Genomic DNA, 12,772 nt, shown 5'->3' with positions numbered 1-12,772 from the left:
ATCTTCACCCGGTCGAGAACAATAGAATATCATCATAGTAAATAAAAGATGTATTTGACAGTTTGACAGTTGAAAAATAGGAGTGCTCCGAACGTCACCAAACTTTACAGGATTACCTACTCGCCAGGTCAATCCGGAGATTCTCCGAAAGTTTCATTGAAATCGGTCCAGCCGTTTTTTAAGTTTCAGTTACGTTTTAATTAAGCCGCAAATTAAGTTACGTTTACGTAGTAGTAGAACTGTTTGTTACAGCTTGTCCGGGACAGTACTATAGCTATGCTAAATTCTCCTACCACGCATCATTGTTGTTTTCTTGTCTAGAGGGCGTCGTTTCCAGTGTTACATGCACACGTGGCTTGACACCTACGCCTCAGGTCACGGGGCGGTATTTTGTAGGAGATGTTCCTTGCATGCCCTGCGACTTGTTGCTTTGTTTGTCGGCCGCCTGGCCTAGTGGGCAGCGACCCTGCTTTCTGAGTCCAAGGCCGTGGGTTCGATTCCCACTACTGGAAAAATGTTTGTGTGATGAGCATGAATGTTTTTCAGTGTCTGGGTGTTTATATGTATTTTCTAAGTATTTATGTATATTATTCATAAAAATATTCATCAGTCATATTAGTACCCATAACACAAGCTACGCTTACTTTGGGGCTAAATGGCGATGTGTGTACTGTCGTAGTATATTTATTATTTATTATTATAGTTTTATAGGCGACGGTTTTCCACTTGACACCTTTTGACGACTTCCCTGGCTCGGCGGTGAGCGCTTTGGTTTTAAGCTGGGGGCTCCAGGTTCGATTCCCGGCAGAGGAAAATTTTAAAATTTCTGAATTTGTCTGGTATGGTCTAATGGGAGACTTCGGCCGTGGCTAGTTACCACCCTTCCGACAAAGACGTGCCGCTAAGCGATAAAGCGTTCCGGTACGTTGTCGCGTAGAAACTGATTAGAGGTATGGATTAATATAAATACTCACTAACGGGGTAGCCCGCTACCATCTTAGATTGCATTAGATGCATCATCACTTACCATCAGGTGAGACTGCAGTCAAGGGCTAACTTGTAATGGAATAAAAAACCAGATGGGCCGTCTGCTTGGTCCGTCAATAATTATTAATTGAAATAAAATAACTATTTTTTTTACGAAAAATCTTGTTTTAGAAATTCACAATATTCTTTTTCTAGAGCTTTCAAAGCGCCATCGGTCTGTAGAAGTGCGTTTTGTTTCTTCAGATTGTCGATGAGAGCTGTTTGTCTGTCCGTGCGCAGTGTTAATGTTTTTATTCGTGCTTCTAGCTTCTGGATAGTTGTTTGGTGAGTTGCGGAGAGTGAACGGGATGAATCCCGGAAATCCTGAAATGGGTTGGAATTAAAGCCAAAAGCAAAATTTTCTTTATTCAAATCAATATGTATAACTGTAAATGGCCGACTGACTGACACGCGCTTGCACAATCGGCTTTAACGAAAATATTCTTTAACCACCCTAGTGGTATGGAAGTCAAGTTTATCATAGATTTATTTTTGTTCAAACTAAATATTTAAAAAAAAATCGACTTTCAGTTGAAAATAAAGGACACATAAAGCACTGGGAAATTAAAGCTAACTGTAAACTAGTCTAAATTCAGTTTAAGTTAATAGTTCAAATAAAAAAAAAGAAAAAGAAACTACTTTTTTTTTTAAATCCACCCACAGCGTTAAATAGGAGATAAATGTTTGTAGAAATGTATTTTTTTTAGTTATATCGACTTATTTTTGTGGTACAAGGTCAAATTTGTTTGAATTTTTGCGATCGAGACCGCCGGAACATTAGCTGGAACAGCTACAGAAACTACCTTTCAAAGCTTGCTGCTATAAAGTCTACTATGACTTACCTCAATAAATCGAGAACTTAACTCAACTTAAATTTAAGGTATCAAAACTTCCTTACTTAAAAAAACTTTATAACTTAAAAAAACATTGTAATCGGGATGAAGCCTTCCGGGGAACTACTACAGTTTTACCTCACTTATTATACTTTCCATTTCCTATCACAAATTACTGCTAATACAATCGGGATATGTGTGGTATTGTAGCGGCACTAAATATTATTCGACCAGCGATCCCACGTATAAGTCAACCTTAAAAGATAGACATATTTAGCATACGCGCACTTTTTTTTAGAACTTTTAAAGGGGAAAAACTTTGGATAGAAGCAGGCGTTACTTTGCGGAAATCCATGATATATTATCAAAATTAAGCTTAATTTGCTATACTCCGCGAAAAGCAGGAGAATCTATGTGGTGTAATTTATAATTTCTTCAATCCTTATACCTAGATGTTGACTTTACAATGAATAATTATTCATTGTAAAGTCAACATCTCCTGATCTCCTGATTGCCGAAGATCTGTTTGGTGTGGGGTATAAGGATTTTTTTAAGTATAGACTGTTGAGGTTCTATAGGTCTCGTACTAATGAGTAAGAGACCGATAGAGACTTGTTGCTCTGCTCTGGTAGATTCGTCAGACTTTTATATGAATTCTAATATATGACTTTCCTTACTCTATAATAGAACCCACCTTTTCGGATATTTTGGCTGCCTCGAGTTGATGCTTTAGAGTGCTCATGGATTCGTCTTGCGAAGCGCATCTCGCTTCCAAGCTTGCGTTCTTACATTTGAGCTGCTTCAGTTCTGTCGTCAGTTTGTCCGTCACACTCCTCTGTTCCTTGTATAAGCGGTCCTTTTCCTGTAAGTCAAATAGCCTATACCTACCTAAGCCTATAAAAGTCCACTACTGTGAGCTGAGTGCGGGATTTTTTTGATGGGGTTCCAGCTAACATGGTTGGTTATATATACGATTATATACAATTCAGAATTGATAAGTTTTACAATCTCAATTATTTTCTTTGATTTTTATTTTATGAATGATTAGTTTGATAAAATCAAAATTTTTACGAATCGTTCTTTTAGAAATCCAGCTTGGCAAAGGTCAAGAACTATGATGCCGATTCATTTATTCATTTGATTATATCAATGTTCCCGAAACTAAGAGTTAAGCAACCCAATTAAATTCTCAATTTATTTAATTTTTTTTGCCCTAACGTGCTTTTTTGTGAAAATAAAACAATAAACTCAAGAATTTAAACACTTGTATCCAACTTTCTTATTTCTTGGTGAAACCCGTGTCCTGTAAGAATTTGACTATATACCAGTTAACTCTTCGACTTTTAAATAACACCTTCTAAGTATCGGGGCCAACGGGGAAGTTTAACATCCTTCAATAACTTGAAATAGCCTAATTCAATTACGGAAGCATTTTCTCAATTGTCATGGTACCTCGGCTCAGATATGTTCGTCAAATCGCGTAAACGTAAACTATGATTTGTACGGCGTCTAAAGAGTAGCATCTAGGGACCAGAGAAAAGATGAAAAATCTCGCACTCAGCGCACGGGACTGAAAGGATCTTCCAACAAGAGGGTCTGCCCATAATCACCATGCTGGGCAGACGGTTTGGTGATCGCAGTTGATGGTACTAGTACAGCATAACGCTGCTGCCCGTACTCTCTTAGAACACCTTAGTCTCCTCGTACGACACCCGCGGTATGAGGAGTGGTGCTGACAATTGTATTCCGACCTGCCGTCACTACACGGCTAACTTGTATGGATGAAGGAGAGCGGGGTTCTGAGACACAGGTTTTATGTTAAAAATAATTACTTCATGTCTCCCAGCACTAATGCAAACTGACGAATACTTTAACGATAAATTTCATTTTGTTTCATGTGTTGACAGGTATAGTCGCTCAATTAACACAAAACTAAATTGGGAAACAGTATCAATCCCTTGCGGCCGGAACTCGCGTGTTAAACAACTTTAAAAACGAACGCATAAGTACTTATTAAACAATTTAAAAAAAAAAGACACATTTTATCTTTATATTACTAGCGATCCACCCTGGCTTCGACTGGCTCAATGTAGAATCTATACCAATGTAAGGCAGCTTGGAGTAATAATAATAACATTCTGTACTGAATTCATTGAATCTATCTCGGCACTTTCGTTGTGCCGAATTCGAAACCTAGGACGCCACTTTAACCTTTTTCCTTTTTAAGCAATTAAAATATCACTTGCTTCAACCGTGAAGGAAAACATAGCGAGGGAACCTGCATGTCTGAGAGTTCTCCACAATTTTAGCGAGCACTTGGTGGGAACAAAGCAGCCCCAAGCCCTTGCCAATTTCTTCGCTATTGTGTTTCTACCTAAAAATCCAGAACTTAATGCCGCGAAGTAGCTGTGATGACTGTTACAGTCATATTATAAGTGGAATCGTGGTATTAGCTAGCTGAAAGTTAGTAGCTCCATAGGCCCTGATCTAATTCCAACCGCAATACTCAAAGAGTATAATCAATGTATAGATCCGCTTACTCAGATATTTAATGTTTCTCTGAAAACAGGCGTTTACCCTTTGCAGTGGAAGCTGTTAAAGGTCACGCCCATTCCTAAAACTGGGAAAACTAACTGGGAATGTTCTCAAAGATTTGTGGAGTCCACCAATCCGCGCTTGGCCAGCATGGTGGACTACGTGCTTAACCCCTTCTCATTGTGGGAGGAGAGCCGTGCTCTGTAGTGGACCTTTAATGAGTAAGTATGATGATGATGTATCAATACTTAATAATAAATGATAGCGGTTATAGGTTATGTGTGCTTTCAATTTAAACAATGATATCTTACTTCATTGAAGGGTAAGCAAAACATCGTGAGGAAATCTTTATGCCTGAGAATTCTCCATAACGTTTTCAAGGGCGTGTGAAGCCCTGCTCATTCTGAGAGGCGACGCGTGCCATGTAGTGGTCCGGGAATGGGTTGATGAGACAATCAAGGGCTAACTATTAGTGGAATAAAAAAAAAGGTGTGCGTACTTATGTACAGGTAGAAGTTATACTTCTTTGGCGTAACAAGAAACAAAAAATTCTAAAATTTTTCTTTCGCCTTATTGCCCAAAAAAACGACACTAATAATAGAACAAACGGGTTGTTTGAATTATTGAAAGTCAACTGTCAAACCTTTTTTAGAAATACTAAAATCTTGACTATAGCTAGCATCATGGTGTCGGTTTTTTGTGACGGTGTGAGCGCGCATCGTAAAAATTTACTGTCACCATTTTTCCCCAACGCGCCAAAAGAAGTATAACTTCAAAAGGTAATTAAAATCCACTTACGTTAAGTTTGTTTTGTATAGCAGCATATTTAGCCTTCATGTCGGCTGTACCCGATCGCATGCTGTTCGCTCTGTTGAGTAGAGTGAGTCGCTCACTCTCCAACTCGGCTAGGTGGGTCATATGTTTGTCGCATTGCTTTGCCTGAAACATTAAACGAATGTACTTAAGTTATTGCAAAAGTTAGTAAAAAGAAAACCGATATGTTGCTGATTGTAATGCGTTACCCAGTTGCCAGGCGTCCGGATAAAGCCGTAATAGCTAGACTTTTTGATTGCTTGTCCGGCCTAAATATACGGTGTCCGGCTTGTCCGGAATTTGTTAGGCTTTTTGAATTTCGCAAAGGAGCGCAGGCGACTTAGTAATAATAAAAAAAGCTTGATTTTACAATTTTTTTGCCGTACCTATTAATACATAATCCTCAATAATGTAAGGTGACCGGCGTTTTTACTCAAATGTCCGGCTAAACTGTCCGGTTATTAGGTTTGTCGACCTGGCAACCCATTCGGTAGGTTAAATATATTTACCTCCTAATTTATCATTTGTGACATAAACTAAGATCGAATCGAATAATCTAATTAATTACCCTTTACCATTAAAGCAAGTGATATTTAATTTCTTAAAACGCACATAACTCCGAAAAGTAAGAGTTGCATGCCGGGGATCGAATTAAGTCGGATGTCAAAGGCTTAACCACTAGGCTATCACCAGCACTTGATACTATTCATGGTAAGTCACGAAATCTTGAGGATGCTGCTGCTGTTTACATTTAACTAGCCACGCGGTGTTATCCACGTTAACGTTAAGTTACTTTACCAGGACGTGAAAGAAGGGCTGGGCTATGTTTGGTGGAAAAATTCAAATGTTCCTGTTTCCTTGGAAATTTGATGTTTTAACAGGATCAAAAGGAGCCAACGTTACTCTCCGTTCTTTCAGCCAAAATCAAGTAGATTTTTTGCTTAGTTAGGGCGTGAATTAATAATAGATAAACACACTTTAGCATTCATGATATTAGTACTAGTATGCATTTTTATTTTTGCTTTTTGTTCAATTTTCATTGCAATAAAGTTTTGACTGTAACTTTAAAATAGTGTTAGAAAGTTACCTTCTTGTCTATGGCCATTTGTAGCTTGTCAATTTGTTCTTGCATTAGTTTTACTTTTGCAGATAGAAACTTACATACACTTTCCACTGTCAAATTATCTGAAAAGAGTAAAAGTAAAAAAAAATGAAATGGTGGGATTAGGCAACAAACACTTATGTTGCCTAATCCCACCATTTCATTTTGTAGCAGCATCCTGGGTCTTATTCTCTATACTTATTACTTTCTTTGAACTTTACACATGTGTATGTCTTAGAAAAATACACAGTGACACCCATAATATCAGCTGTTTCACATTTAAGGTCATATGGGGTCATGGATATAAAATTCATCAATAACCCGCAAGCGTTTACTGCTGGTCGTACGTGTTTCCTAGAATGCACCAGCATTTTATGAACCCAGTTTATATTAAAACAATAATTCACTCATTCGTTTTTTACACAAAAGTGTATAAATGCAATGTCAAGTCTAAATAATTAGTTAGGGTTGTAATTTTTTTGTTTAAGTTACTTAAAATATATACGCCAAATTGTATACATTGTTTTGTTATACTTTTTTTTATGTACTTTTTGTGGTGGGTAATAAACATATATTCATTCATACAATATATATAGTTTGTAATTATAATTATTTATCTAAATGGAGTATTTGCAATACTCTTTATGGGTGGTTTCAAAGTTCACCAGACTTGTATATTTCAAAGTATACCAGACTTGTATATTTAAAACTCACCTTTCATAAAAGATGGTGGTAGTACATTATCCTTAACACCAACAGATACAAAAGCATATAAAAACTCCAAATCATCATTTCTTCTCTTATTACTATCAGAAAGGATGTAACATTCACAATTACATCTTGTATTAGCAATCTGTGAGGCTGAACAATTTGTTATACTGTTATATTCGTTTATATTATCTTGTTTACAATTTGTTATACTGTTGTATCCATTCATAGATTCATTACAATTTCTATCGAATACATCAATATTAGAGTTTGTAGTATTGTTTGTTACAACAACCTTTTGTTGGTGGTTCTTGGTATTCTTAAGTTGTGTTTGACACTTTTTTTCCGGTGTTGTGTTTTTTGATGAAGAAGCACAGCTGTGCTTCTTAGTGTTTCTGTGCACAGGACTCAAAGTTAACTTGTTGAACTCAGAGAATATATCTTGCCTTTGCTGTAAAATAATAAAAGCATTTGTACCAATATTATAATTGCAAAAGTGTGTTTATTTTTGATCATTTATTGATTTTCATTATTTTGTTTCTTTACAATGTTAAATTATATCAATAAAAGCAACACTTTTAAATAAAAAAAAATCCACTTCTCTGCTTGCAGGGCTTTTGAATGCCCAAGTAACCGGCGGCTACAAAGTGAAGAACCTCCTCACAACCCTTGATCCAACAACAAACCAAAAGCTTTTCAAGATGTTGGTTGAAGCTTTTCATGGTCTATACCTGTCAGTGATAATCGTTCCATCCTAGTAGAGAAATGCACTGCATCTCTTACTGTAACTGTACATCTCTTACTGGAAACCTGCATGCCTTATATTTCTCGGTAATTTATTAAAAGGTGTGTAAAATTTACCAATTTACACTTGGACAGTATGCTGGAGTAATGCCTAAGCCTTTCTCATTCTGAGATCAGACCCGTGCCTTGCAATGGGCCAGTAATGGGTTGATAAATTTGTGGTGACTCCCACTGACTAATAGATTCTACCAGGAAGCTGCTAAGAAACTAAAAATTATTCTATTCCAAATCATGGAATGTTAAATAGTCAACATAAAGGATGTTAAATAGTCTTTAAGGTTCCCTATAGTCATAAAAAATCAAAATTGATTTATTTAAATTAGGCCTAGTTTATAAGCTCTTTTGAAACGTCAGTCTGTTTGTAGTAACTCTACCATTTACCGGTTCGAAAGGCAGATTAAAAAAAAAAGCTAATATAGTTATAAATACATACCATGACATGTTCGATTTCCTTCATTAAACTCTCAGTTTTCTTTTCCAATTGTTTATTTAGTTTTTTGAACTCATTTTCACGAGCTAACAGGTCTTCGGAATCCATTCTTCTTAATTAAATAAAGTACTAAATTGCTCTGTTTATTTTCATGGTATGGCAAAATTTAACATGAACTACGTGAATTCACTTTATACTAATAATACTTTTAATAAATAAGTATATTCCTTGTATCGAATATTTCCATACGTTAGTCGGCCATGATGTATGAAACCTAATGTCATTGTCAAGTTGTCATCAAACAAAGCGCAGTTGCCATGGCAATCAACATCTGTGAGTCATGACAATAACTAACATGGTTTCTAATGGCGAGTCAGTAGAGAAACCTATAACACTTTTTTGCTTGATACAAAAGAGGCACTTTAGATAATGTGTTAAAAATATTTTTCTTTATTAAATAAATGTAACTAATAAAACTAAAGCTAGCTTATTATTTTAATTCTGTTGTTGTTGATGAGTGAGTGCTGCCATCTATGGCCAACTAATAGAACTAATAACAAGTAAAGAACACGCGTCAAAAACAGCTGTGTGCCAGCCAATCAAAACCATCTTGGCAAATGTCAATAAATCGACGTAGAATGTTGACATATAATGCTTTGTCTATCCATATGATTTGATTTGGAAATTCACAGCGATATTTTCGCAAGAAATAGCATGAAACACTTGTACTTCGAGCTATTAGTAATGGTTTTACGGTAAAATGAGTGAAAAACCATGAAGATTCGCATAAAAATGTAATTCTTTGTTCTTGCATAAGCGAGAGGATATGTTGAAGAGCGGGATAGGTGTATCGTTGGGTGTTCATTTTTGACGTTTAGCAATCGATTTACCAATGACGAAGTAGTTGGCCCAGCTGAGGCTGACATTTTTTTTTAGTTCATGTTTGAAGCGAGCGGGGCGAAGACGCTCGCATCGCGTTAATTACACTAGTTATTGTTATAAAATAACATATTTGGACTGCGTTTCACGCATCCGGACATTTTGTAGAGTGCAATAATGTATTTAAAGAGAAAAAGACACGATTATCGGAGTGTTATATTATAGCGCTAGTTTTTTTGTGCCGAGTTCGGAATACATCGCTTGCTTTTAAAAAGGTAAACCCCTTTGTTATATTATTTTGAGAGAAGTTTCACAAACATATGCTTTCATAACACCATAACTAAGTTAATTTTAAGATTAAATTAAACTCAACCTTATTATCTTTCCTGAATTTTAGAAAGTTAATTTGACAAGTTTAATGTGTATAATGCTACCATTTTAAGATGGGGCCCATTTTATTAGTAAATTCATAGTTAAACAATTCGTTTTTAAATTGTATGTGGTTAAATTTGTAATTGCATTACATACATACAAAGTGTTATGTGCTGGAAATGAAGAAGTTTATTGTACTCATATGTTGATTATAAAGTATAGTTAAAAATCAGCTGATTGCAAGGTACATTGCACACTGCGCAGGTAGATGAACTGTTTTTTTACAATGCAGGCACAGACCATAAAAGACAGGTCCGTAGAACAAGATCCTTTTTTTTGTAGACCTAACGGGTCTGGCCACTGCCTATTGTAAGGTATACAGCTGTTTTGCTTTATAAAACCCTATACACTTCATTTTGAACTTTAAAAACATCAGTAGTTAGGGCGAAATATTACTTCTTCAAATTTTTAATTTCGAATGCCCTTTCTTAAGTTCATATAGTGCTTGCGGACATTTATATCGATGGATTTGTCGATGATTTTATTTGCAATGTGATATTTTATTGATTTATTTACAGCTGTGAATAGTGATTACGTTGGTATCGATAATTATGTCGATGAATTAATTTTGAATTTAATTAAAAACAGTATTTGGCAATGTAATTGCGCAGTATATGCCAACTAGATAGCTGATTAGTTTAATAATGAATTTAGTTTTCTGTTACGGTCGTGACACGTACGTATGTAAAGCTAACATATGGCCTCGTGGCTAATAATAATAATCGTATTCCACGTGTATAGTAAAACAACGTAAAATGTGGATTTATAACGCTGTTTTGATATTTATCGAACGGAAAAGATACCTATGTGCTTGTTGTTTCTTATTGTTTTGTATGTCATGAAGTTGTTCTTGAGTTGGATCTGATACATTTTAACTACCCTAACTAGATCTACTGCGTGAAATGTGCATTTATTTGTACTACAGTAAATTAGAAAATATTCAACTTGTCAAAATAGTAGGGACTACTTGGGTCTAAGTTCAATCCAGCACTGACAGACGCGGATAGACAAATGGTTAAAGTGTATTTTAACCAAAGTAAGCTTTAAATTATAAGTTTTCATGTTATGGACAACTAAAAGTCCCTAAATAAATACCTTCTAATTAAAAAACTGCCCGTTAATTGAAAAAAAGTTATACCTAAGAGTACATCCGTAATCTAGCCTGACGGTAGATCAATGATCTATGTCATCAAAAAAATTTGGGTCCATGAGATAGAATAGAATAGAAAAACTTTATTGCAACACAACACAATAGGAAAAATTCAAGGAAAACAGTAATAGTACTTAGTGCTCGTAAGATGTATATAATATCGGGGTCCAAAAGGTAAATTGGGGTCAACGATAGTGTTTAATCAGGTCAACTTTAATGTTAGCTTACTATAAATTGAATAGTCTGTTTAAATCTTTCAAAGATAATTTTTCGAAGACAAAAACGGACTATACTACCAGTTGTTCTAAAATATACTTGAGCGTGTTGAATTTGCGAAATCAATATTAGGTGTGTCTATCCAAAACCGAAAAACATGGTCGACGCTCCACGAGACATAAAAGTTGGGGTATCTGGTCCAAAGCAATTAGAGGCAGCGGTGGGCTCTGTACCTTTGTGAGAGAGTGAAGAACCATTCATTTTTATGTGAGAGCCAATATTGACCTTGGCTAGTTATCGCCCTAACGACATAGTCGGTGTCAAGCGCTTTAGCGTTACAGCATGATGCCGCGTCAAAACCGACAAAGAGTTCAGGGGCTGAACAAGAAAATATATCCCATCCTGTCAATCAAATCAAACTCTTAATTCCTTTTTCATAATATGCCTTTCAAAAGCGATAAATAGTCGTGCATTTTGAATTATTGTGTAATGACGCATAAGCTCAAACAATGTTTTGAAAGTTAAAACACACTTAATAGCTAACGATTAGTATACAATTGTTGAATTTCTTTATGACAGCTCTATTTCTTGAGAGTATCTTCCTTCCAAACCGGTGGAAGGAAGATACTCTCGACTACGCCAATTTTTAACTACATTTGGGGCGTGAAGTGTACCACTAACCGCGCGAATCAAAGAGTTTTATTATTATTATTATTATTAAATCAATGTCCAGTGTAGACAAGACTTACCTGACTCTGACTCAAATACCTATAATGTATAGATTTCATTTGTTTTAAGAGAGCCGAACACACACTCACACTCTACTCTACTCTACTCAGAGTCTTTGTCAAAGATGGCTAAAAATTTTAGGTTTCGTAACAAACAAAAAAAGTCTATTTTATACTAGAATACATGGGAACAAAAACTTCCTTTATTTTTTTAAATAGCTTAATAACAATGTTTAAGTAGCCTTATCTTATGCCACAATTATATTTCAATTGTTGATAGTTTACAAATATATCAAGATATTGCATAGCAGTAATAACAGGCGATTAATATCGATACTTTCTTGATTATTTTGACATATTTTCGTGTCCCTAGTTAATGTCATAAATGCGAATCAGAATGTGCGTTTGTTTGTTTTGCTTTCTGTCGCAAAGCAATAGCTATACGTAATTATTTTTGAACAAACATTGGATATTATAGGCCGGCGAGTAAAGAAGCTGATCCATTCTCATTCCGTAAAAATGCACGGTACCTAACTATGGAATAGATCTAAAATTAAATTTTGTTGTAAATCTTATGTGCTAAAATAGCTGAATGCAAATGTATGCATGAGTTTCTTAATAAGGTATATTACGTTGGCCATGGTATAACATACATAATGGCATATGTATGGCCAATTTTTTCTTACACACCTTATAAGTTAGTACTACTTTTTCGTTACTTTTTAATAACTTAAAATATTTTTAATAAAGTATGTTTGAAAACAAATACTCTTTCTTTTGTGCTAATATTATGTTTTTGAAATACTTTTTAATTTATTTTTTATTTTAAAAAGTCTTAACAAAAAAAATTTTCCTTCTTGCCTTTATCCCAGGCTAAGCTTAATGCTTAAATCACGTGGATCGCACAAAATATCTCCTTCTTAAGACTACTCCCTCCTATTCATTAATAGCCTGTATAACAATCAACTTGTGGACTAATGGCCTCTTCGAACGGTAGTTTGCCCTAAACCGTCACACCTGGCAGACTAGTTTGTGATCATAGATGAGCGCAAAGAAGACGCTGCTGCCCTTTATCTGTATATTCCCTTAGTCGGCTCGTATGACATCCGCGCGCAC

At 35.5% G+C, this 12,772-nt stretch overlaps 2 protein-coding genes across 2 annotated transcripts in view; one reads left to right on the top strand and one right to left on the bottom strand.

Moving 5' to 3' along the window:
- Positions 1-1,087: 1,087 nt before the first annotated feature.
- On the bottom strand, positions 1,088-8,504 carry LOC120625464 (testis-expressed protein 9-like). Its single transcript, XM_039892546.1, has 6 exons — positions 8,255-8,504; positions 7,024-7,468; positions 6,295-6,392; positions 5,193-5,333; positions 2,554-2,721; positions 1,088-1,350 (listed from the first exon to the last, which is right to left on the bottom strand). The coding sequence occupies exons 1-6, from the start codon at positions 8,357-8,359 to the stop codon at positions 1,138-1,140; spliced, it is 1,170 nt and encodes a 389-aa protein (XP_039748480.1). The 5' UTR covers positions 8,360-8,504; the 3' UTR covers positions 1,088-1,137.
- Positions 8,505-9,185: 681 nt separating this feature from the next.
- The window catches only part of LOC120624993 (protein FAM214A), a 51,328-nt gene continuing 47,741 nt past the window's right edge, over positions 9,186-12,772 (top strand). The window contains exon 1 of the mRNA XM_039891887.1: positions 9,186-9,405. The gene's annotated coding sequence lies outside the window, so the exon portion shown is untranslated. The remainder of the gene's footprint in view (positions 9,406-12,772) is intronic.

This window comes from Pararge aegeria, chromosome 7, assembly GCF_905163445.1.
Source record: "Pararge aegeria chromosome 7, ilParAegt1.1, whole genome shotgun sequence".
NCBI lineage: Eukaryota > Metazoa > Arthropoda > Insecta > Lepidoptera > Nymphalidae > Pararge > Pararge aegeria.
This window is presented reverse-complemented; position numbering and strand designations above follow the sequence as displayed.

What these genes read in the sequence shown, in the direction of transcription:
- LOC120625464 (XM_039892546.1), bottom strand. Translation starts at nt 8,359, where the DNA reads ATGGATTCCGAAGACCTGTTAGCTCGTGAAAATGAGTTCAAAAAACTA. An exon ending in AAATGGCCATAGACAAGAAG is followed by an intron (nt 5,334 to 6,294) that starts GTAACTTTCTAA and finishes TTAATGTTTCAG; the next exon opens with GCAAAGCAATGCGACAAACA. An exon ending in CAGCCAAAATATCCGAAAAG is followed by an intron (nt 1,351 to 2,553) that starts GTGGGTTCTATT and finishes AACCCATTTCAG; the next exon opens with GATTTCCGGGATTCATCCCG.